Source organism: Phaethon aethereus, assembly GCF_964289735.1.
Source record: "Phaethon aethereus genome assembly, chromosome: 12".
Classification (NCBI taxonomy): domain Eukaryota; kingdom Metazoa; phylum Chordata; class Aves; order Phaethontiformes; family Phaethontidae; genus Phaethon; species Phaethon aethereus.
The window spans coordinates 8,166,417-8,189,370 of record NC_138588.1 but is presented as its reverse complement, the minus strand read 5'-3'; the positions used below and the strand labels follow the sequence as shown (position 1 = coordinate 8,189,370).

The following is a 22,954-nucleotide window of genomic DNA, read 5'->3' as shown; positions in this document are numbered from 1 at the left end:
CACAGCGGAGGCCCTCTCCTGACCTCTAGAGGTCTGTCAAAAGAAAAAGAGCATCCGCTCCCGGGAGGAGTTCCTGGAAGAAATGAGGCAGCCCACAGAACTCGGTGCCATTTCCAGGTGCCATTCCGGACCGGTTGGTCACCCAACCCTCTCGCTGTACTTCATCTGCTCCCACCTTCTCAGCAGCAGGCTGAGCACCCTTGGGCTGCGCGGGTCACCTGGTGATTGCCTTCTGCAGCATCTTCACCACTTGCTGACAAGTTGTTTGGCACAAACGTGGGAAGCTGCCAGGGAGGAGACTTGGCCGGGCTTTTCGTAGTGCGCAGCAGCATTTATGCCAGGTGTGGTTGATGTGCGTGGAAACTTTGCTCCCAGCTCAGCTGCTGCACTTGGATCCCAGACACTGAAAACATCCTAAGGGCCATCTCTCTACCTCCTGCAGCTCCTAGCACAGGGATCTATGAAACAGTGCTCATATACATTTGGCTCCAAACACACATGGAAGCTACATCTCTGCTTTTACTATGTTAGGACAACTCTTCAGCAGTCTATTGATTCAATGAATCACAACTAGGGCAGAGTTTTCCCACTGAACTGAATTGTCCCTAGCTTAAGAAATTCAGAATGAAACAGCTAGAAGGCTGAGACTGGCCTATAGTATTTATAGCCAAAATATTGGTGTCTTGTTAGGAAAAATGATGATTTAAGAAGTTTTTTTTTCCTTTGCAATAAGGTGTATCATTGGCAAGCCTCAGTAAGCATCGTTCAGTTATTGTTGTGGCAGGGTGTTGGCACAAAATGCAGCATGGGAGAGAAAAGCAGCTCTGGATGTATACATGAACATCTACAGACGCATATATGCACAAGGGTATTTTTCTCCCTGTGTCCTGGGGATGTGCTGAATGCTGAAGATCCTACAGCATGGCCTGTGTATGCTGCAGTCTGGACCTAGCAGAGTGTGAGATTTTTGTCATGCATACAAATGTTGGATTTTGAAGTTAACTACATGCATATATTGTTTTTTATTAATAAGCTCTGAAGCAATGTTATACAAACTATTATAACGGGAACATCTCTTTTACCTCTTTTGTGTCCATTCCTGTGAGCCAATCTTTTATGAAAATTCAGTATTGCATGCAACAACTGCACACTGAAGCAAGCAGGACAGAATGTCTGTACAGAGAACACACACCGTACTTAATGAATTAGTTTGGCCTAAGAAGCTCAGCTTCTAAGGACCTAAGCTGCCTGTCTTTTGAGCAGCATTATAAAGTGAGATCTAGAGACACAGAGAACTCTTATGTGCTGATGAAGACTTTAAAACATCTGGATACTGAAAACCCAGCAGGACAGGAAGAAGCTATTTCTCCAAAGAGCTAGCTCCTGCTGGAAAGTATGTCTAGGTATTCTGGGGAAAGGTGTTCAGAAATGCATCAAAGAAAACCTCATTCTGCACCAGGAATTCTGTCCACAGACAGCATAAAAATGAGAGGATTACATGGTGCTTTTAGTCATGCATCAATATTAATAATAATAATCACTGGTAATGGAAGCCTTATAGGCTATAATACTACAACACACTATACATTCATCCTTCTCCTTGAGCCTCATAAACTAGTGACAGAGTTGGGAGCCTCTTGCATCGTGCAATTAGTTCCATTTGAGTTCAGGGCAATTCCCCGTTTGCAGCGGCAACGTCTAAGACACCTGAGAAGTTCAGGCCATATGAGATGTGAGAAGCGGTGATGTGGGCTTCATGCTTTAGGGATGTCAGGAACATGTGTGGGTTCTCAGTCTGTGTTGGATTCTCAGGAATCGGGATCTGTGTTTGCAGGCAATTTTAGGAGAAATCTAAATTTTTTTCTGTTTGGGGATCAAAGGAGAAGCTGTTCTGACTCCGTTACAGGAATCACTGGTAGAACATGTCCTATATTTAAACTACCAGTAATCTCTTACGGTATATTACTGTCTGGCACAATGGGGACCTGTTCCATGAAATAAGTTTCCTTACTCATGTCATAATAAAATAACAAAGAATAGTCAGTCACTGGACTGATGCTTGGGCTAAATTGACTCTTGGATATTGCCACCATCACTAATTTATTGACAGAATATTGAGGGACCCCTGGCTATCTCAAGAGAACATGTCTTTCTCCTTAAAATGCACCAAATCCCTCTCAACACCAATAGCTTTAAATAGTAGCTCTAGTTCCCTAGGATGAACTTGTATCTGTATTCTCGTACCTGGAAGGATGTGTCACAGAGAAAGTATAATTTCACAACATCTGTGAAACAAATTCTACACTTGGGCCCATCAGTTCAAGCATGAAGTGACTCATCTGAGATTATGCTGGATTAGTTCACTGCAGTGCAGCAAAGACGTAAATTTAGCCCAGGTTTCCAGATGACCGCATTTCCTACACTGTTGCTGCAATATGACCAGCTCAGAAGCATGCACAGCCTGACCCAACCTGTGGAACACACTGTAAAAATTCTGATCAGAGGGAAATCAGATACATGATCTACAGCTCAAGAGAAATGAATGGCAATGGACAGCTCTGGCCAAAAACATCAGTAACTGTCACTCTTCCAGGCAAAGATTGTTTCCCATAATATGAGCCTAAAGTAAAAAAAGGAGAATCATCTCTGTTTCCTTGGTCTCACAATACCATTCCTCAGGTCAATCTGTGTGAAACCACATACTAGAGGCAGCCATGAAACTGGACATTATGTTTAGGACTGGATGATGTTCTCATGTAGTACCGTCTGGGCCAGTGGACCCTTGCTCTGTCTTGTATACAAAGCATAAGGAGTCATTCTCAACATATGTATGTATACAAATTACACAAACATACAGTCAACTTTCTATTCAGAACAGGAGCAACACATCTGGGAAGGATGCTGAAGCTGGCAAACAGGCAAACATGAGCAATAACCCATCTGCTTACTGCTCTTCAAGTCAAAGCCTTGTTCATGCAGGGCTGCTCTCAAACCCATTGTACACCCCAAGTGCTGTTGAACGCAGAGGGAGAGCTGTACTGTTGGGTGCTGGTTGGCTGGAAATGTAAAGCCCTCTGAGAGCCTTGGAGCTGCATGTCTGTCCCACAGTCACTCCCTCATCTTCCGTCTCTCCTTCCATCAATGAGAGGCACTCCTGGATCTCTTGGTCTAGCTCCGAGAAGTCCCCTTCGCCATCAGAGCAACTGTCAGTGTTATAATCGATTTCTTCCACACAAGGAGGTTCATCATCAGTCTCCAGGCTGCTGTTGCTGCAGCTTCTGCAGAAAAATCAGAAGAGAGACTGGTCGTCATCAAAGGAGGATGTGTTCTCTAGGGGTAAGAGCAAGTAACAGGGAAATGCTTTTCCTGGGTTCAATCCTGGCTGTGCTAATAAGGCATGAGATAGCACTAAGCAAGATCCTGTATGTCTTTGTGGCTGTTTCACCATCTGTAAAATGAAGAGTGATACTTCCCTACCTCACAGGAGAAACTATTATTGTTATCGCTATTATTGCTATTGCTTATACAGAAACTGAGTGCTTTATATACAGACAACACTATTCTTGCCTTGAGGCACTTACAAGGTTATAGAAGCTGAAATATAATAGAGGAGGAGGTATTCAGTTTCCAGAAGGTTGCTGGTTTAATCATCATCCACCTCTCTGTAGTTCTCCATTTAGTGTAAGACCTAATTAATCCAGGTAGTTGAAGTGCTTTGGCATCTTTTCCTCCTGTTCTGTGCAAGCTCAGAGCACTGCTAACAAGAGACAGCAAAAACAAAAAAAGGAGGCTCTTGGCTCTTCAAGCACACTGGCTCCAAGGAAGACAGAAATACCAGGGGTGGTTGTGTTTTGGAAAGAGCGTGATAAGGCTTTGACAGCATGACTTCCCGAGGAATGGCCGAATTCAGAGGCAAGTCTGAATGGCTGAAGAGAGAATCTAAATGGATGTCACAGCTACATCCTCTGGCTCTGAGAAGGGTAGGTTACACCACTTTAGCCTCCTGCCATTTACTTACAGGAACGGTCATAGGTTTTCTTTACATGTCCACTTTCAATACATATTGTATTAGGTTGGCCTAATACAATATTTATGGCAGAATTGTAACCACTAAACTAGATGGCTCTGGGGGATAGGGTCTTTCTGCTGCCTAGCTGCCTAGTTCCCATTTGGCCCTTAGCCCAGGAGGGGCTGGGTAGGTTTTTGAGACCAGAAAGAAGCCTGTAGTTTCAATGCTGCTTGGGTCAGAGTCTGGATGAATCAGGGGGACAAATACTGTGTGTTTCACCTCCAGGTCACTGTTTTCAATCAGACTCAAAGCAGGGGAATGTATTGCTTTGGAGGACTGGGAAAAGAATAATAATCTTCCACCTCTGGGCCAGGTTTCTAATTTGTCCCAAGCTGGGAAGAATGAATGGTTTGGCAGATGGAGCTTTAACGTGTGGTCTGCTCATTTACATGTCAGTAACCGGAATAATCTTCCAGCTCTCAGCTGTCTCACAGAAGTGCCAGCATCTGAGGTTTCAGAACATACCAAAGGTGTAAAGTATTGCTTTTGGATGTATTGATCCCTTTTCTCTTCTGCACTCCAAAAAAAGGCGTAGGATTTTCCTAGCTTTGGGACTCCAGATTCTAATGGTATACAGACTATTCTGCAAGAAGAAACAAGCAGTGTCAACCCACTTCTCCTCTGGCTGATCTCTAGCTTAGTTTACTTCAAAGGCTGGGTGTAAAGGGTTCTCTGAAAGCTTAATGGAGTTGTACAGCTTAAAAATAAATAAAAGAATAATTATGCACTTTTACAGTTTCTGGCTCCAGTTCAGTCTGCTCAGAAATCTGGGTCAGGAAGAACTCATACTGAAATTAAGTGATGTGAAACAAAGCAAACCAACCAGGACTATCCTCCCAGCACAAACAGCAACAAGCACTGGTCTCTACTGAGTCTGACCAGTGGGTCTGATTTTTTCTTTTATCTTCACATGCAATCATGGCATGAATTACCATGATACCAAGTACCTATGATAATGTTCAAAGCTGAGTAAACTCAGGGGAAGTAGATTTTTCATTTATAAGCTCTGCTCTTGTGGCTTTGAAATAAAAAAGAACCAAAGTGTACCTACTTTCAATATTGCATTTGTATGTTTGGGAGGAGCTGCTAATGCCATTGGGACAGAGCATAGCTGCCACCTGACTCACGGATATTTTACAGATTGAACAATCCAGTTTGCAACCTAGGAACTGAGGTCAAACATTTGCATTAACAGAATTACAATTAAAAAAGTCCCTAACACTACTTAAAGCTGTGAAACCAAATAACAGAGGACCTTCTGATTTTTTTTGATAATTTAAATGATTTTAGGATTGGATTTCTGAAAAAAGGGGGAAAATGACTCCTTGCACAAAAGCACTTTACTATGGAAGGGAAATCTGGAAGACAACAAACAGAGAATGAAAGGGAAAAACATACAAAACGGCCATTTCCTGACATTGAAGACTGAAGGGACAGTTTCTAGGAAGCAAGTGTTTATGCGTAAAACCATTAATGGACTTCAAAAGCTCTCCCTTGTTGCCTACATACATAGTATATAAAACACCAAGACCATTACAACTCAATTCTTGGCAGATATACTGCAGCGAGGGGTTCCCCACAAGTAAGGATGTGACTAGACCATGTTTCGAGGTCAGGAAAGACAACTTTCTTCCTAGTTTGTTCTGCCCTTTGCTCCTTGGCTGTGACAGTGAACGAGCAAGCCAATTAGCACTGACCTTAGTAGTGGTTTCTCCAATTTGGACTGATACCCACTGGATCAATGCCACCACCAGAAATCACATGATGAGCTACCAAACAGTAAATAGATGGAACCAACTTCCTCTTGCTGCCAACACAGGCTGTAATCACACTGGCGACTTAAAAGTTGAAAGGTTTTTTATCACGCTACCAAACTCTACAGACCAGCTACTTCCCTGCGCTATATGGAATTTTCCATCCCAATAATTCTCTTTCTGCTGCAGGAAGATTTAAAACACATAGCAAAGCAATACAAATAGTCTAGTTCAGCAGGTTAGAGGTTCTTCCGAAAGAGGAAAGGTGGCATTACGCAGGGGAGCCAGCTAGTCCCACCAACAAAGCTGCCAAAGTCATTACATGCTGCTTCTCCACATCACAAAGACCAGCTCTTTTAGGAAAGAATGCAAATGGTGAAACATGGTAATGAGCAGAAACGTCAGCAGCTAGACAGACTATTGCATATCGTTACAGAGGGTGTGCCTTGCTTTCTTTTCTAACAAAGAGTGGTGGGGGTTTTTGTTAGGGGCAAGTTTTTGGTACTTTTGTTTGTTTTTTAACATGATTTTTGAAAGCTGCCAAAGAATCTCCCCCCTAAAAAAAAAAAACCCACAAAAAAAAAAGAAACCCAGGGACATGGAACAGATTTACCAAAGAATAATGATGTTGTCTTACAGAAGGTAAACAATGAGGAAACCCAATAACATTACATTAGACAACTCAAAGACAAACATAGTCTATGAATACCACTGAACGTGAACGCAGTACAGAAGAGGAGGAGGGAAGGCTAGTAATATATCTACAGCCAACAGTCCCCCAGCTATCACAATAAAACATGTACGCATGTTGGTTGATCTAATTCAAAACCTACGGCCTTGTAGCCCTCATCTATTCCAGCCGATAGGAGCCACAACAGCAATTTGCAACTTTATGATGTGATAAATAGAATTTCTTTGTTTTGATTTTTAATTTGCATATTTATTGAGATATGACTTGATCTTAATTAGTTCTCCTTTTCTACGTGGGTGTATTTGTTTGCTTAGTTTTAGAAAGCAAGCAAGCTTTGGTACCCTGTAAAATAATTCTGGTTTTTTGCTGACTTAACATGAGGAGAAGGAGAAGGGAGCCCAGTCCCTCCTTACATGTCAGCATAACAGGATCTTTTTGGTATGACTGGAAAACACTTCTTCCAGGTGCTTCCTGCAAACCCCTCATTCTAAGTCAGCTTACCTGTCAGGTCACAGCTGGACAGAAACCTTGCAAGTCAGCTGTCCTGCTGAACTGCACGTAAGAAAAGACAGGCTCTAGTTGTAGTTGATAAACTATAGCTACATGCTGTACATGGGGGATGACTGATTATCTCTCTTCCATACATAATTCTCCTTCATTTGTGCATACACTCCGAGGGCATGCAGAAAAACTAGAGATGTCCTAAGTAATTTCTCAAGATTTTTCACTCACATTTTACTTGTGTGGCAGGTCGCTCACTTTCTGTATATTCTACTGACTGGCTCAAAATAGAATGTGTTTTATTTTTTCTGCTGGGAAGAATAGGTACTGACAACTGTCCCTCTTAGGGAATTGTGCTGGTTTTGGCTGGGATAGAGTTAATTTTCTTCACAGTAGCTACTATGGCGCTATGTTTTGGATTTGTGCTGGAAACAGTGCTGACAATACAGGGATGTTTTGCTTATTGCTGAGCAGTTCTTACATAGCGTCAAGGCTTTTTCTGCTTCTCACCCCACCCCACCAGAGAGTAGGCTAGGAGTACACAAGAAGTTGGGAGGGGACACAGTCAAGACAGCTAACCCCAACTGCACAAAGGAATATTCCCAACCATATGACATCATGCTCAGCAATATAAAGCTGGGCGAAGAAGAAGGAAGGGGGATGTTTGGAGTGCTGGCATTTATCTTCCCAAGTAACCATTACGCATGATGTAGCTCTGCTTTCCTGGAAAAAGCTGAACACCAGCCTGCCAATGGGAAGTAGGGAATGAATTCCTTGTTTTTCTTTTCTTGTGTGCGCGGCTTTTGCTTTACTTATTACACTGTCTTTATCTCAACCCACGAGTTTTCTCACTTTTACTTTTCTGATTCTCTCACCCATGCCATCAGAGGGGAGTGAGCGAGCGGCTGCGTGGTGCTTAGTTGCCGGCCGAGGTTAAGGCACGACAGGAATCTGTGACTATTGTTCAGGGCTGTTGCTTGACCTTCACTTGACAGGCCTCAGAGTTGCAGTGCGTTAGAGAAGGAAACGGAACATTTACTTTTTTTTCATATTGTTCCTCTCACTCTTGTGAAATTTGTTACAGTCTTGCCAGAGTGAGACAGAAGTGAGTGGTTAAATGCATCATGCAAAAAGGAGGAAAAAGCTAAGTCTGGGGACTGCTGCTGGTCATGGACATACCAATGGTTCCCTGTGAAGAATGTATCAACAAAAAGAAAACATGTCTTCATCTTCTCTCTGCAGTGAAAAATAACATCCCAGTAGCTGCAAAATCACCCTGTCTGTAACCCCATTTTCTCCTTTCCTTAAACCTTCTCTCCATCATGATATGTTCCAATCCTTTGGAAGCTGCCCAAGGCAGGAATGTGGCTGTGTGTAATGAGCCAAACACGTCTCTGATACAATTCATAGACTACGTAAGGCAGGAAATGGCTTTCTTGAATTTTTTGAAGCTATCATACATTTCCCTGTGAGAAGAGAAAACAGAAAAAAGATTTATATCTGACCTAAACAGGCCAACTTCCCAGCAATTACAGCATTCACCTGAAGGAAGGGTGAGCTTTTTCTCCACTCAGGCAGGGATTAGAGACCCCAGCAAGTTCCCTAACCCATTATCACCTGTGCAGAAGGGGAATCTCTCATTCTTTTCCAACAAAGTTTTACCAATTGTATGAACAGTTATATACGTGCTGGTAAGTAAAGTATCCTGTAGCTTTTAAAAATATGCTGCACTCTCTGCAGTGAATTGGGATTGCCTTGTCCTTTTTTTTTTTTTTTTAATATTAAAATTCCTCCTACGTCACCAAATCTAAAAGAGTGTGTGGTCTTGCACGGTTTTGCTTTTGAGGAATCTGTATGTTTTATTAAAAGTGTTTTACAAGAACACTACTTCTGAAGTCTTGTAATGAATCTCAAGTGAATCTTAAGCAGCTGCACTTGCAGTTATCCCAGAGTACAATTCTCCTTTTAATAGCTTCATAAAGTAGTATTTTAGGACATAAATGAAACAACTATGATGCTTTCAGTTAATTACACCTGTCAGAAATACACTACAGGAACAAGATGCCAACAAAGAAGGGCTTTAGTCTGCCCTTTGTGTCTTGATTCACTTGCTGCAAGGTGTGGTGGACACCTTGTAATGACTTTCTAATTCCATCTCTGCAATTCAGGAGCTCCCCAGACTGCAGCCTTGCTTCCCCTCCTGCCTGAGAAAAGCCAGGCAAGGTTCTATTTAATCCCTGACCTCATCAAGGGAGGGGATCAGCTATGTACTGATGCGTGATGGCTCCAGCTTAAAGAACTATTGCATTCACCTCCTTTATTGCTACACAGTAAACAATAACAATATGAACTTTATAGGCTCCCATGAGATTTCCCCTTCCGAAGACTCTTTGCCAAGGACTTTTGCATCTTACAACATCTCCTGAGAAAACGCATGCTAAGCCCAAGGCAATGCCAGGTGCCCTGGCTTTCAGCCCACCATGGCCCATCCTTTAATGTACAATATGAACATAATTAAACACTGCCTTGAATTGTTTGCTATGGCTGAAAGATGTTTGATCTTGTTTTGAGTGTAGGGGTTTTTTTTTTTCTTTCTGCTGTAAATAGCAAGAGAAAGGTATAATTCATTGCTAAAACTCATACTAATTAGTTTTTCAGTAGTTCCCAGGGTAATTGTAGACTGTAGTATTTATAATTGATTTGGCCAGATTAAAAATGGATGTCTGGTGCACCAGTTAGATAAGTAAGGAGCAAGTGGGGCTTCATCGTTTGGAGGGGACGGAAGACAACTTGTAAATAAATGGAGAGCAGGAAGAGCAAGAAACAGGCTGACGCCTGGCCAATACTGTCCCCTAATGTTCATTCAGGTTTGCAACAATTTAGCCCTGGACAGTATTTTGCTTGCATCCAGCAGAAACTCTTGTAGTCCTCTCAGAAATTACTGTTTCCATTCTCCTTATTGGTGAGAAGATGGCTGATGACTGTTGTAAGAACAGAGGTGATGTTGAGTACACACCTCTCATTACACATGGTTGGGAAACTGAAAAGCTTTGTATGAAAATGAAGAACTGCATTTAATTGAATTACACCATGTCATTGGTACAGCTTTGATATTTCTGTGAAAGACAAGTTTGTGTAGAGGACAAGCAGGTATTTTTCTCCCATTTGAAGGGTACTAGTTTGACATTCCATTATATTCTTGGATTCCAGATATCTCAGATAAAATCCAGGCATGTTTCTAATGCTAACCAATAAAATTCACATGAGCTGGTCTTTAGATTTGCAGGATGAAAAAGCTGGTGAGAAGCCAAACGCTGTGGATTTGGTCTTATGAACAATCATTAATTCCTTCCTGATGGAGAACCAATCTATATATCAGTGCAGGGCTAACATTGCATCTTTAGCATTCTTATAGCTGTAGGCTTGTAAGCATTAAGAAAACCCACTGACTTGAACAGATACAAGTCAGCTGCAAAATGGAGCTATGACAGTTGATGTAGACCCCAAAGATAACTAATTTTCCTTCTCTCACCTTTCAACAGCTCTTAAATTTTGTTCCTCTTTTTCTTTAGTACATTTACATTTCAGCACATGAAAGCACCATCCTGTGTGTACTTTAGGAGAGATTTGTGAGCTTGTATATTCACTTTAGTTTGTGATGATGCATTCTTTCACATAGCCCAATACCTGGCTTGGACAAAACACTGAAGACTCTATAAATCTGCTGCTTGGAAAGGCAGACAAGAAGCAGCTGTATCCCCATCAGCACTGAAAAGATAAATCAGGGTACTGAGTAAAGTTTCCATTTACCTACAGTGAGAATTAGTTAAAGATGAACCTAAGCATGGGCATAAGCATGGCAAACTCTTGCTATATCTCCACAGACATACTATGCAACCTGCTAAATTTCAGTCACACCAAACAAGTTCAGCCACTCTGCACAAGCAGGGAACAGTTCATTTGCCTAAAACTGGCATCCAGCACCAGCTTCTGTGTGAATTTCTTGGCAACATGAGACATCCCTGAAGAAAACTTGAGACCTGACTGCTTATATCTGCACAGCACTATGATCTTGACATTTGGGCCAAATTTCTGGACATCAGAGCTCAAGCCTTGGAACACAAATTTTAAGCAAAGTGAAGACCTTATAAGAGGACACATGATATATTCAGACACTGCTAGGAGACTGAGCCTGGGTTAGAGTGTCTTGTGAAAGCATAGTCCTGATCTTGCTTTTTAGATCCATATTACATTAAAACTTGGTGTTTATTTAAGGGAACAGTATCACATAGCATCAGCTCTGTACCAGCACGCAGGCAGCCCAAGCCACATTTGCGGTTGAAATCAATTAGAGGTTCTGATCCAACGATTACCTGTGAGACACCTCATTGGTATGCTTTGCTACTTTAGCTAGATGTTGCAGTCTTGTGCTGAACAGAAATTTACGGCCAGCTCCAATGAAGTAATGAACAGTAAATGGTTTAAAATCTGGTCCATTGTGATCTTGTTATATTCATTAAAAATGAGAGATAAAACACAGGAAATAAAAGATGGGTGACATAAAATAGATGGGACAATATCCACCCATCAGGCAGCACTGTCAGTGGCTTGGATTTAGTCTAAGAATCAAAATAAATGCTTCCAAAACAGGCAATATTTTGGCTTTCTACAGCTTAAGCTTCCTATGGGAATAAGAGCACTCAAGTCCTCCTGTATGGGAAGGTATCTACTAAGACTACCAGAACTCATTAGGACACAATAATGTAAGAGTTGCTGAAAATATGATTTTGAAAGTGTTTGGGATTTCTTCTCTCAGTGTCTCTACCTCAAGCAATTTCTTCTCAAAATGATAGTCACGTTATTGATGATACTTAGCAGTCCAGCCACAGTAATACAGGAAGATTATTGGAATCCTTGTAATTGCTTTTGGGTGCTTCCAGTAATTGAGATATTGGCACTGTAGGGAGGGAAAGAAATGTGGAAAGATTTTGGCTTAGATACTGAAAATTTGTACTGCTGTGAATAAATAATGTAAAGGCATGCAGGTTCTCCTGGGTTCTTGTTTCCCTTGGTGCTGTTTCATATAATTCCACTGACTTCATCCAAGTTTTGTAATTAATTCTATATATCTAATTTCAGAAGTCCAAGCTCCATATGTATATATCCCTTAGTTCTCTCTGGGTGACTTAAAGGATTTGGGATTTTGGAGAGCAAAATGTTTTAAGATGGCCAAGACATATCTAGGCTGCGTTTTAGTTACTTATCTGTTTTATGTACAGGATATTTTTTGTGTCAGATAACTATGCATGCCAGTATTTGCTTGCACACCAGATGACTGGTAGACATCTAACTACCTGACTGAACTAATAACTGCTGTAAATTACTAAATTCCAACCACTGACCCCCTTGGAGGAGCAAGAAACTTGGTTGCTAGCTTTTGTTCATGAAAATCTATTTGTAGCTAATAACCACTCTGATGTTTCAGAGAATCTATCTATGATAGGAATGTATATGTGTGTGTATGTGTAAATATGTCTATACAAGCACACAAAGTAGGTCACCATCCCTTATCTATCGTTCCTTACAGAAAGATAAATAATAGATACACATATATGTATATACGCATACACTCAGACACCCACACACCTACGCATCCACACAGTTACACGGTTTGCTCTGTATTCAGAGCACAATTTTCATTACAAGACATAGGAGGTCTCAGGAGATACTCCTACAGCTAGCTAAGAGATAACGACAGATGATCACTGAACCTTGATGCTATTGCATTCAAGTGGAAGCAACCTCAGGGAAAGCATTGATTACTGACCAGGGCAAACCAGTTCTTTGACTCTAGTCTTCAGGTGAGTGTTGACAAAGAAGTAGGTCACCTGAAGGGGGGCTTAGAGCATCTGGGTAAGTCTTGAGATATATTAGGATGGTCAACAGGCAGGTAGAAATGGTTGTCTAAAACATAAATTGTTATCACCAGCTATTTGAGAGCTTAAACTAGAAGCTAAAAGCAAGACAAGTTTGGCAAAAGTTAAGACCTTGGATTCTCAGTAAGCAAATACGGACATATTCCTGTTCCACATGAACCTGACGTTCTTGTACCTTTTAAAGTAAGGAATGACTGTTTAAAAAACCCTTCTGCATAGCTCTTTTTTTCTTTCACAATCACATGTCTTCAAATGGGTAAACAATGACCGGGAGGAAAAGTATTGAGCTCTGATAAAAAGAATGATTTTGGTTCTGAAGTGTCCAGAGAGGGGAGAGGGTATGACACCATGTGGGGTTTCAACAGCTGGTTTACCACTGAGTTCTGCATTTAAGGAAAGCCTTGAGGCAAATCTCAGCTTAAGGATGAGAGAAAACAGTTTCTGGAGCATACTGAAAACAATTAATTTAAGGCTAACATAATGGCAAAGGACTGGTGCCTCAGAGGTTCCAGCTGATGGGCATCAGTCAACATGGCCACCTCTCAAAGTAACTTCACCTCTACAAAGTCCTATGTTATCACAGATTTCTTGAAATGAATCCAACACAAATCTGCCACATCATAATCCCCCTAAAAGTTATGCATCTCATTCTAGGGATGTTCATTGTAACTGATCTGAGAAACTTCCTGTAGTGTAAAGAGTTCTGAGACTAAGTATGTAACTTTTGTTCTCTCATCCTTTCCTGCAAGAGAACAAGGGTGTTTAGTCGATATTATGATTAGGAAAGAGAGAGAGAGACACTCTGTGTGTGTACTAATAAGAATAAAAGGCAGAGAAGGCAAGGTCAAAGAAATCTGTCTTGCCTTTAAAGCAAAATGAAGTCAGGTTTATAGCAGAAACATCTGATGAAGTATGTGTGATCATAGAAAACTGATAATAGATCCAAGTTAAAACTTCAGCCTCTGCCCTTATTTTACATCTTCTCTCAGACATAACAAGATTCAGATAAAACAAACCTGAATGTTCAATATATTTCAAAACATTCTGATCAATTATGTTTTTAACACCATATGGAACCAAATCCAAAACCATGCTTAACCTCACTCATTATGTACCTGATCTGCATATGCTTTGAACTCCATTAAGGGCAACAAAAAAATGTCAGCTACAGCACGTAAGTTGCAACTCTTGCTAATTCCTTGATCTTGCCAAAGCCCTGCCAGATGTTTCATGAAAAATAGCAAATATTCCGTTATGCTCTTCCTGCCTCCTAAAATTTGTCTGTCAGGGATTGCAAGGATGACTTTTAGTGGTTTAGCACAAATGAAAAACAACAGGCATGGAAGGCTGACACAAACATGAAGCACCACCTTCAGAACTCAAACAGGGTTTAAAGGGATTCTTCGTGCCAGAAGGACCTCCCAGCCAGGACCATATGACTCCCAGTAAACAGAGGAAAGAGGAAAAACAACCACCATTTGCTCTGATTTAAGGAGACAGCATTGCCGTGCAAAAAGAACATAGCAAAGCACATCTAATAGTTGTCACTGCTGTTTGTTGTACAGTAGAACTCCTAATACTTTTCTGTGTTCCTGTCATAGGTATTTAATAATGTTTCACCTGTATAACAGTGAGATGATGTTTTCAAATAAATCCATTTGTAGCTTGTAGCATCTATCAATTCCCAGCAGGGAACAATTTTTAAAATCACTCTTAACATGAGTATTTCCTGAATATTTTATAAAAATCAATTTTCAAATGCCTGCCAAAATGTTACATGTGTTTAACCTGAAAGTTGCAATTACATTTTCTTACTCTTTCTCTATGTGAATATGTGTGTGTGTATTTAAATTCCCACTAAAATTCTTAAAAGAATACTAACACATCACAGAGGCAAGCATATTCTGAGTGAAAGCTGAAGCAACATAAACTGACAAAAGTATTCATTTAATCAAAATAAGACATGTATTTGGATGGATGGGGCAAATTAGAGCACAGCTTGCAGAGCAGTGAAACAATCACTTCATAGAGAACCACCCTGAGCATTTAACGTCACTCTCTGATTTACAACCAAAAAATGATAAAAGGTCAGTTCTTGTGTGCAGAGTAAGTGCCTGAAAAGATATGTCAGACTGTGCATCAAGGGAAAATTGAATCATGAGGTTAAAACACTTGGGTTTGAAAGATATGGGTTCTATGCTCGGTGGGCTCGCAGTCACTTTGCACAAACTGCTTTTCTCTCTTTGCCCCAATTGCCCAGTAATATGGACACAGAAGGCTCCATCACTCTATCTGGCTGGCAAGCTTATGGCATGATGGCAGAGCCAGGCTATGCCTGAAGCCCTCCATCACCTGTCTAGTCTGAACAAAGGTGGAAAGCTGTTTAATTGCCTCTTCTATGTAAGTGCCTTTCTCTCCACTGAAAGCAGTAAGAAAATAGATGCTTAATAACCTTGGTGGGTCTGGTCCAAAACCTCCTCTCGGCAAACCAAGACTTCAGCAAAGAAAATAGCAAGTTTCCAGATCCATTAGGGAAAGAAATGAGCGTTCATGATTCTGCCAGACAGGAATGAAGAGTTTAGCTGGAGGAATGATGAGGATGTAGGACTCCTGCTGACATCAGGAGGAGAGAGAGGTGCTCAGTAATACCAAGGATTAGCTGCCAGGTCGTATTTCAAAGAGAAACGTCGTAATCCTTGCAGTACTGAAAACAACTGAAGTCATAAAAGCAAAGGGGAGATTATTCAGATGGGAAAGAAACTGTCATGAGCTGCCAGATTTTCTGTACCCGGTCTGGCCTCTGGTTTTAAGCTGTCCAGCTACGATGCCTAGCAGAAAAAGCCAGCCATCCAGCTCGAGGAAACAAACGCTGAGGACTTGTGCATGCTGCTTCCACTGGACCTGAAAAACTCATTAGTCAGGAAATCTCTTATTTTCTGGCATTCGCCTTTGTATTTATGTTTTTCTAGCTCCTCATTTTGTCTCTTTACTTCAGGAAGCTGCTTATTTCACCAGCTCTTCTCATGGTGGATTCTGTCTTCCAGGAACTGAAACACCATGAAAAGACCAGATCATGAGTTGTTCTGGCACATGAATTGCCCCTCAAGGCATTGAAAAAGCCCACAAAAATTATATTTGCCAGTACAAACAGCACACATCCAAGTGCTAGAATATACATACACAATTTACAGAGGAGAAAGTTATATTCACGGATACATACAGGGTTCCTGACTGCTGTGATAGAATCTCTTGTCTTGTTCCTTCTTCTCCAACATGATGGCATCATTTTCTCTGCAGACCTTTTTGCTGCACCAAATACATAGATATCCCCGCAATAACATTTCTAGTGTCAGTAACACACAACCCCTTAAAAAACCACTGCATGCTGCTGAAGAACCCCGGCTCACCGAATGGTGCAGATAATAGGATGGTAGAGCAGGTGCGGCCAAGTCAGACTGCTGCTGGCTTTACCCTGAGTTGGCCAGGCTTACGCTGGACTTTCTCCTTTTCTGCACAGCCAACCTGCAGATAAACTGTGTCAGATTTAACGGTGCATGATACAGGCAATTCAGTATCAAGGAGAAAAAAAAGCGTCTCTGAGGCAAGATGGGTTATCAGCTCAGCTCAAAAAGCAGCCTGTCAAGAAACACTGCCAAGGCAATCTCAGAAATCTATAATTCAGATGTTACCTTAAGCCTAAAACTTTGTTTGAAAACTTCATACTTCTCACAACCAGACTAGCAAAGCCCAGGAGGATCAGACCAGCTATCAGTCCAGATGACAAAGTAATACACTTAGTCTCTATGAAGTGCTGTACACATGAAAGGTACAGGAAGGATGGCAACATTATACAGTTTTATTCTGCAAGGAATCAAAGCTGTTATTACACAGCAGTTTTCTCAGGGCTATTACACTCCATTGGTTACCCACCAATCAGCTTACCTTTCTGGGCTTCCCAACAATATGAATCACTTTTAAATAACAATACATTTACTTTACATGCAAGCTTTGCAGCCTGAAACACCCCACACTGCTTTCTGATAAGGGAAGCAGTCTGATGATTTATCAGGAAAAGGTCTGCTGGTGTGTATGGAACTGCACCGACATGTCCCAGCTGAGCAGCTGAACTCCTGAACAGCATCATTCACCACTAATTTTGCAGGCATTTCTGAGGCAGGGAACAGCGACTCTTTACATTTTGTCATTTTTAGAACAGAAAGTAAAGAATTCTAAATTCAGTGGACAGCCAGTGCAACAATTTAAGGAACTAAAGATATAAGAAATATGCCCTGTGTCAAAACTTGGCAAAGGTGCAAGGCCTAGATCCTTAATTCTTAATACTCAGACTATTTCTCAGTTTGCTAGTGAGTAAGGATTGCTGTGCAATGACAACCATTTAACGATAATTACAACAGCAGTGAGAGCCTGTGGCACTTTTCACGACAGCCTGACACGCTAACTCCACAGACGGGCACTGTGGCAAGGCTTGGTGCAAACTGCAGGCGCTCCTGGAAGAGCGGTGCCTGCTCGTGCACTTCTGGGAAAGCATGGGGCTTGGGAATGGGCTGGGCAAGGTCAGAGAGGCGGAATACACCGATCCAGGGTATCCCTTAGGCAGCCTTTTTCAGGCATGTTCCTAGCGACAGGTATCAGTGAAAGACAGCACAGATCCAGCTGACACACACCTATTTATTGTAACTGTCTCCTATGAGCTTAAGAGAAAAAAGCCCAGGATTAAATACACTCACACAATTAGGTTCATATTAACCTAAGCTGCTACGGGTGAATTCATTAAGCAAAATGGGTTAATTATATGTCCAAAGATCTGTGATGATGGAGGAGCAAAGTCAGACACCACAAACCAATATCTCTAGCTTCAGAGAGATGCTATCTTCGACCTTCTTGTGCTGTTCTAGACATTTCCAATGCAAGAGAATTCTGCAGGGAGATAATCAAGGAAGAAGAAAATGTCCTGAGCTGTCTATTCCCTTGCTGCTTTCAAGGTCTACCCCCTCAGAAGCGTGGCATACCCTTCTCCCACGCTACTCCCTATAGTGAGTAAATGCCTAACATTTCACTTCTTACAGAGGGTCTCCTTTGAGATGGATTAACCTAACACTCAAACTCAGACCTATCAATTTCCTCTGTTGGAGACTTTGGATTTAGATATCTTTGCTGTAATGAAAAATATCCACTGATAACAAGCAATTATTATTACAAGATATATCCTTAGAGATAGAAACTGGCTGCTAGGAAAGATTGAAATGAAGGTGAAAGGGGAAAACCAAAAATACTATTCTCACTTAACCTGACAGGGTTTTAATCACTTTCCCAGTGTGTCATACCCAAGAGCCCTTGGACAACTTCCTGAACAAGACTCAATTGACACCTATCATGTAAAACACTTGATTCTCTCATGATAACATTAAGCATCATTACTGGAAACGGATAATAGAGTTCAATGCTAATTTCAAATTTAATTTGGTGTTTGAAGCCATTACAAATATATATAATCTCTTCTTCTCCCCACAAACTAGTATTTGGGCCCTGAAGGCAGCATCCATAGCAAGCTAAAAGAGTTTGTGGAGTTCTTCCTGTGAGACTTTACGAGTGTGCATTAGATCTAACGATTTATAAAACATATACCTAATATAATGCCTGTGATAGTAAGAATTGAAATCAAACAGTTTGTGGTTAGGACTGCTTTAAAGCATTAACTGTAGTGGGGAGGAGGTGCTGTAGGAGAAGAGCAGAGGTTAATGTGCTTGTCTTTCCATCGCTGTGGACCTGCATGTTCAAGTCACAAAGGAAATGAACTGAGCAAACCAACTCTGGCACATGCCAGAATGACTTTGAGGTGCATCATAAACTCTCAGAGGTTCAGAGCACAGGCAGACAGAGAAGGAACTTGTCTGCTTCAAGGGCAGTGTGATAACACAGGCTAAGTAGATACCAGTAGCCCCCAAATAATCATCCCTGACATGGGGCTAAGCAATCAGCAAAAGGAGGGATCCTGCCAAAGCACAGGGTAGAAAGATGGTTATGGAGGTGAACAAAAGAGTAGCTGGTACAGAAGTCCATTCAGTGTGAATACTGAAAACCTCAGTCTAGACAACAGCAAGGAAATGGAACCTCTGTAAGGCTCAGGAGAGGCCTGAGGTGAGATAGAACAGCCACAGCGAGGGCGGAAAAATGTAAAGCATGAAAGTATATTCACTGCTCAGACACCCCGTGCTCCAGCAGTCCTCAGGACTGCTGAGCGCCAGAACCACAACAGGGTCTGTGTCGCTGGAAAGGCCCTCAATTTGGGCAACATCTGCCAGGTGTAGTAGTAAGCCTGACAGCCTCAGCAGGAATAGGCATCTGTGTAGATGACAACTCTTGCCCAAAGCCTATTATGGACCAGGACGCTCTGCGTTGCTGCCAGGACACTCAGTGGCAGGACTTTTGGTGGCTCACTGAGGTCAATAAGGTAGCTGAGGAGAGCTGGGAACAGAGTTCCCTACAGGGGCTTGTGGGGTTATAACAGCCGCATGGGACAGACAGGCCCATAGGGTCAGGCTTGGGCCAGTACAACATAGTGGTGGAAATTATTTTGAAATGCGTCGTCCCTTGGTAAGCCCGGATACAAGATGGGAAGCTCGTACTCGGACCGTGGCCTATTTCCAGTTCTGAAATCCAAACACTGTATTTTCCCATTTACTTGTCCAACACTGTTTTGCCACTTAATTGTCTACCTGCTGGCCTGGCCTTTTCTGCCATGTTGTTTGCCAGGACATCAGTGATGTGTCCATCAGGGTGAAATGAGCTTTGAATCAGGTGATAAATTGCTGGGTTTGCTGCAGCCGCTAACATCTCTTAAATGTTTAAACAGTATGATTGCACACAATATCTAGTAGCTGCTCCGTTATGTTTATTTTGGATGAGGTGCTACACAGTTTCTTAGATGTGCGTGTCAAATATTCATAGATGGCAGGCTACTGAAATATCTTTCTGTAGTATTTATTTATAGAATTTATTTATAAACAGAATCAATCTTTATGTGCCTAGCTGCAGCATTACTTGTTGCCTTACCCATTTTTCCTAGACAGTGTCTGTCTATCTAACAATATCCCTCTTCCTGCAATATCTATTCACAGTATGTCTGTACAAGGTATCTTCCCATGTGTACTCATAGTATCCATCTCTTTAATTTTAACTATATATCCACTCCATCTAATGCTTGTCATCTGAAGCACTTGCTATATCTCTCCACATCATCACTTTATCTAGTCAATGGTATCTGTCTCTCCAAAATGACTCTCTAACCCTTTCTCTCAGTCACACACAGCAGCAGAATGTAATCATGGATTTTGGGCCACAACCATAGTTTCCTTTTTTTTGCCAAATCGGGCTCGTAAATCACCAATTAATTTATTTGTTTTATGGAAAGGCTAAATGTGAGAAATGAACTCTGGAAAGGTACAAGTACCTTTGGGTCAAAGACTCTTTCCCAGGCTTATATGATTCCCTGCCATGTGTGAACTGTTCACTACTGCAAGGGCAGGGAGCTGCACTAAGCTGCTGTATCTGAGAAACTCATCTTCAAATAAAGATGCTGCAGTGACTATTGCCTCCCTGTTGTCCTCCCCGTTTCTCTCTCCCATTCCCTTTTTCTCCTTCCCACATCTTTCCCCTCTTCCCTCCCCCAACACTTTGCATCCATTCTTCTCAGTTTGTCCCTTCCTTTCTTTTGCTCACTTGGCATTCTCAGGATGACAAGTGAAAGTCCCTCCCTATTAAAAATTCACTGCCAAATAAATATTAAAGCAGGTGGAAAAACCCATTTGGCTCTGTGTGATTTATCGCAATCTGCAATGCAAGACCCAGCACAACAGGTTAAATAGGTCTCACAGTATATTTACCCACTTCACAAGGGTATGAAGGACTCTATGACCCTCAGCTCTTACAAAGTCTATGATAGGGAGTGATCTCCCCACGAAGAGCACCACTCTGAACGACAAAGAGAGGGACATGTTCTCAGGGCCAGGAGAGGAAAGGCAGTAAAAACTAAAACCTCTTCTTTTTTTTTTTCTTCCTACTTTTTTCTCATCCACATGAATCGTGACAAGAACAGTACAAAAGATGGTCAGGTCACCTGGAAGTGATCAGAGAGTCTGTTAAAATGTCAGAAGCATCTGAAAGAAAGGGGGGTGGGGGAGAAAGAAGAAGAAAGCAAGCAGAACAATCTATGACAGAAAAGGAGGAAGGGAAAAGCTTCAATGTCTCTGTTTTTGGTTCCCTGAGCAAAGACCCTAGCAGTTCATAATTTTCCTTCAGGCAGGGCCAGTATGGTTCAATGACAGAATAAAATATGCAGTAATTAATGAACAGCTTCACAGTTTTATGGATAGATTTAACTGTTTCCCTTGTTTAGAGCTGCTGGAAAAAGGACTTAGATGCAAAGTAAAGCAACATGAATTAGCTGGTATTGACATGGAAGGAGCAAATGATATTTTCACTGAAGTCAGCAAACTTGCTAACAGCTTGTGGACTTCAGAGAGGAGTCCTGGACAGTAAAAAACCTCTGGAGACCTTCTCCAGAATTACCCAAGAGCAGGGACAAGAGATCCCGAAATGGAAGCAAAAATAATCAGTCCCTAGTGGTAGCTGTCAGCTGAGGCAATGGTAGAAATTTTAATTGCCGGTCAAGGGCTAACACTGTGTTGGACTGGACACCACTCCTCTGCACCAAAATTCCTGGTACACCACAGAATTTATCCCATCTGTCTTTGTAGAGGGTTGTAAGATTCCTCTAACAAATGTTTGGGGTAATACCAGTACATAGATATGGGGTGTGTATTTCCCAGAGGCAAGTAGAAATGCTCAAATTTGTTTCAATTCAAAGCAATGCACAGGCAACAGGCAGGGAGACTCAAGTAGCAGAATATTTGAAACCCTGCTCTTTTAGAGACTCATCCCAGCCCGACCACCAATTTGCCAAGCAGTTTTGGCAAATTGCTGTGCATATATCCCCTCCCACCACAGTCTGCCACTTCTGTGTAGACTACCAGCTATAACTACTAGTTTGTGCCTCAGTTTCTTCATGGTGAAGGATGGGAATAACCGTGCTCTCAGGAATGGCTATCAGCCACATGATGACTAACTCTTAGGGAAGAAGATGAGAGGAGGCAATACAGCCCTCAGATGAGAAGGCAGAAGAATGACCTATCATTCCCCTTTCCTAATCTGGTTGGGGCTGTTTAACAGTGTTTTAAACGTGCAACATCCACGAAAGAGACGAGTGCTATGATAATTAGAGTGGGGGAAGTTTTCATTCAGGAGCAAGCCACAAACATATCAATAGGTTCACAGGAGATATCTGATGTTAGTGCTTGTCTCCTAAAGAAGTGAGCTACAGCTGTGCCCAGACTCATGGCAAGGAACATAGGAAGAAGCAGCAGTGGAAGAGGGAAAATGGTGAATGATGAGATCAGGGGTCAGCTGCTCAAGAGGTTTTGCCCAAATGTCTCTCCTCATGTTCACCTAGATCATGGAGTGAAGACAAAGTACGTACTGATTGGAACAGGATGTGGAGACACTCCAAAGGTAGATCAGAAAGAACAATCCATCTCATCTGACTGGGCTATATAATTTACTCATTGTGAGCAGATGGGTTATGAGGTCTGCCATCAGTGATGAATTATATTCATGATAAGTCATTCCCAGCTAATGAGGATCCATTATCATTAGCTGCTAAGGAAGAATAACTGCTTGCCAGGACATAGTGGGGGTTTCACAATTTCCAGAGAGAAAATTCTGGGCTGGTAGCCACCTGGCAATTGAATTTTCAGGAAACTGAAAACTTTCCAAGATGGATACCTTCTGCTTACTTCAAGCCTTGGCTTTTAATTTCCTTGGGCAAGTTCATGAGAGGGAATATAAGAGGAGGTGGAGGAGGAGGAAGTGAAGGAAAATAGTAGTAACTGTATCTGATAAGACTGTGATTAAATCAAGGTCTCAC

At 41.8% G+C, this 22,954-nt stretch overlaps 1 protein-coding gene across 1 annotated transcript in view; it reads right to left on the bottom strand.

The window, feature by feature from the left end:
• Nucleotides 1-2,971: 2,971 nt before the first annotated feature.
• The window catches only part of AGBL1 (AGBL carboxypeptidase 1), a gene marked incomplete at both ends in the record, with an annotated part of 299,879 nt that continues 279,896 nt past the window's right edge, over nt 2,972-22,954 (bottom strand). Inside the window, one exon of the mRNA XM_082005308.1 lies at nt 2,972-3,278. Coding sequence (XP_081861434.1) covers nt 2,972-3,278 — 307 coding nt within the window. The remainder of the gene's footprint in view (nt 3,279-22,954) is intronic.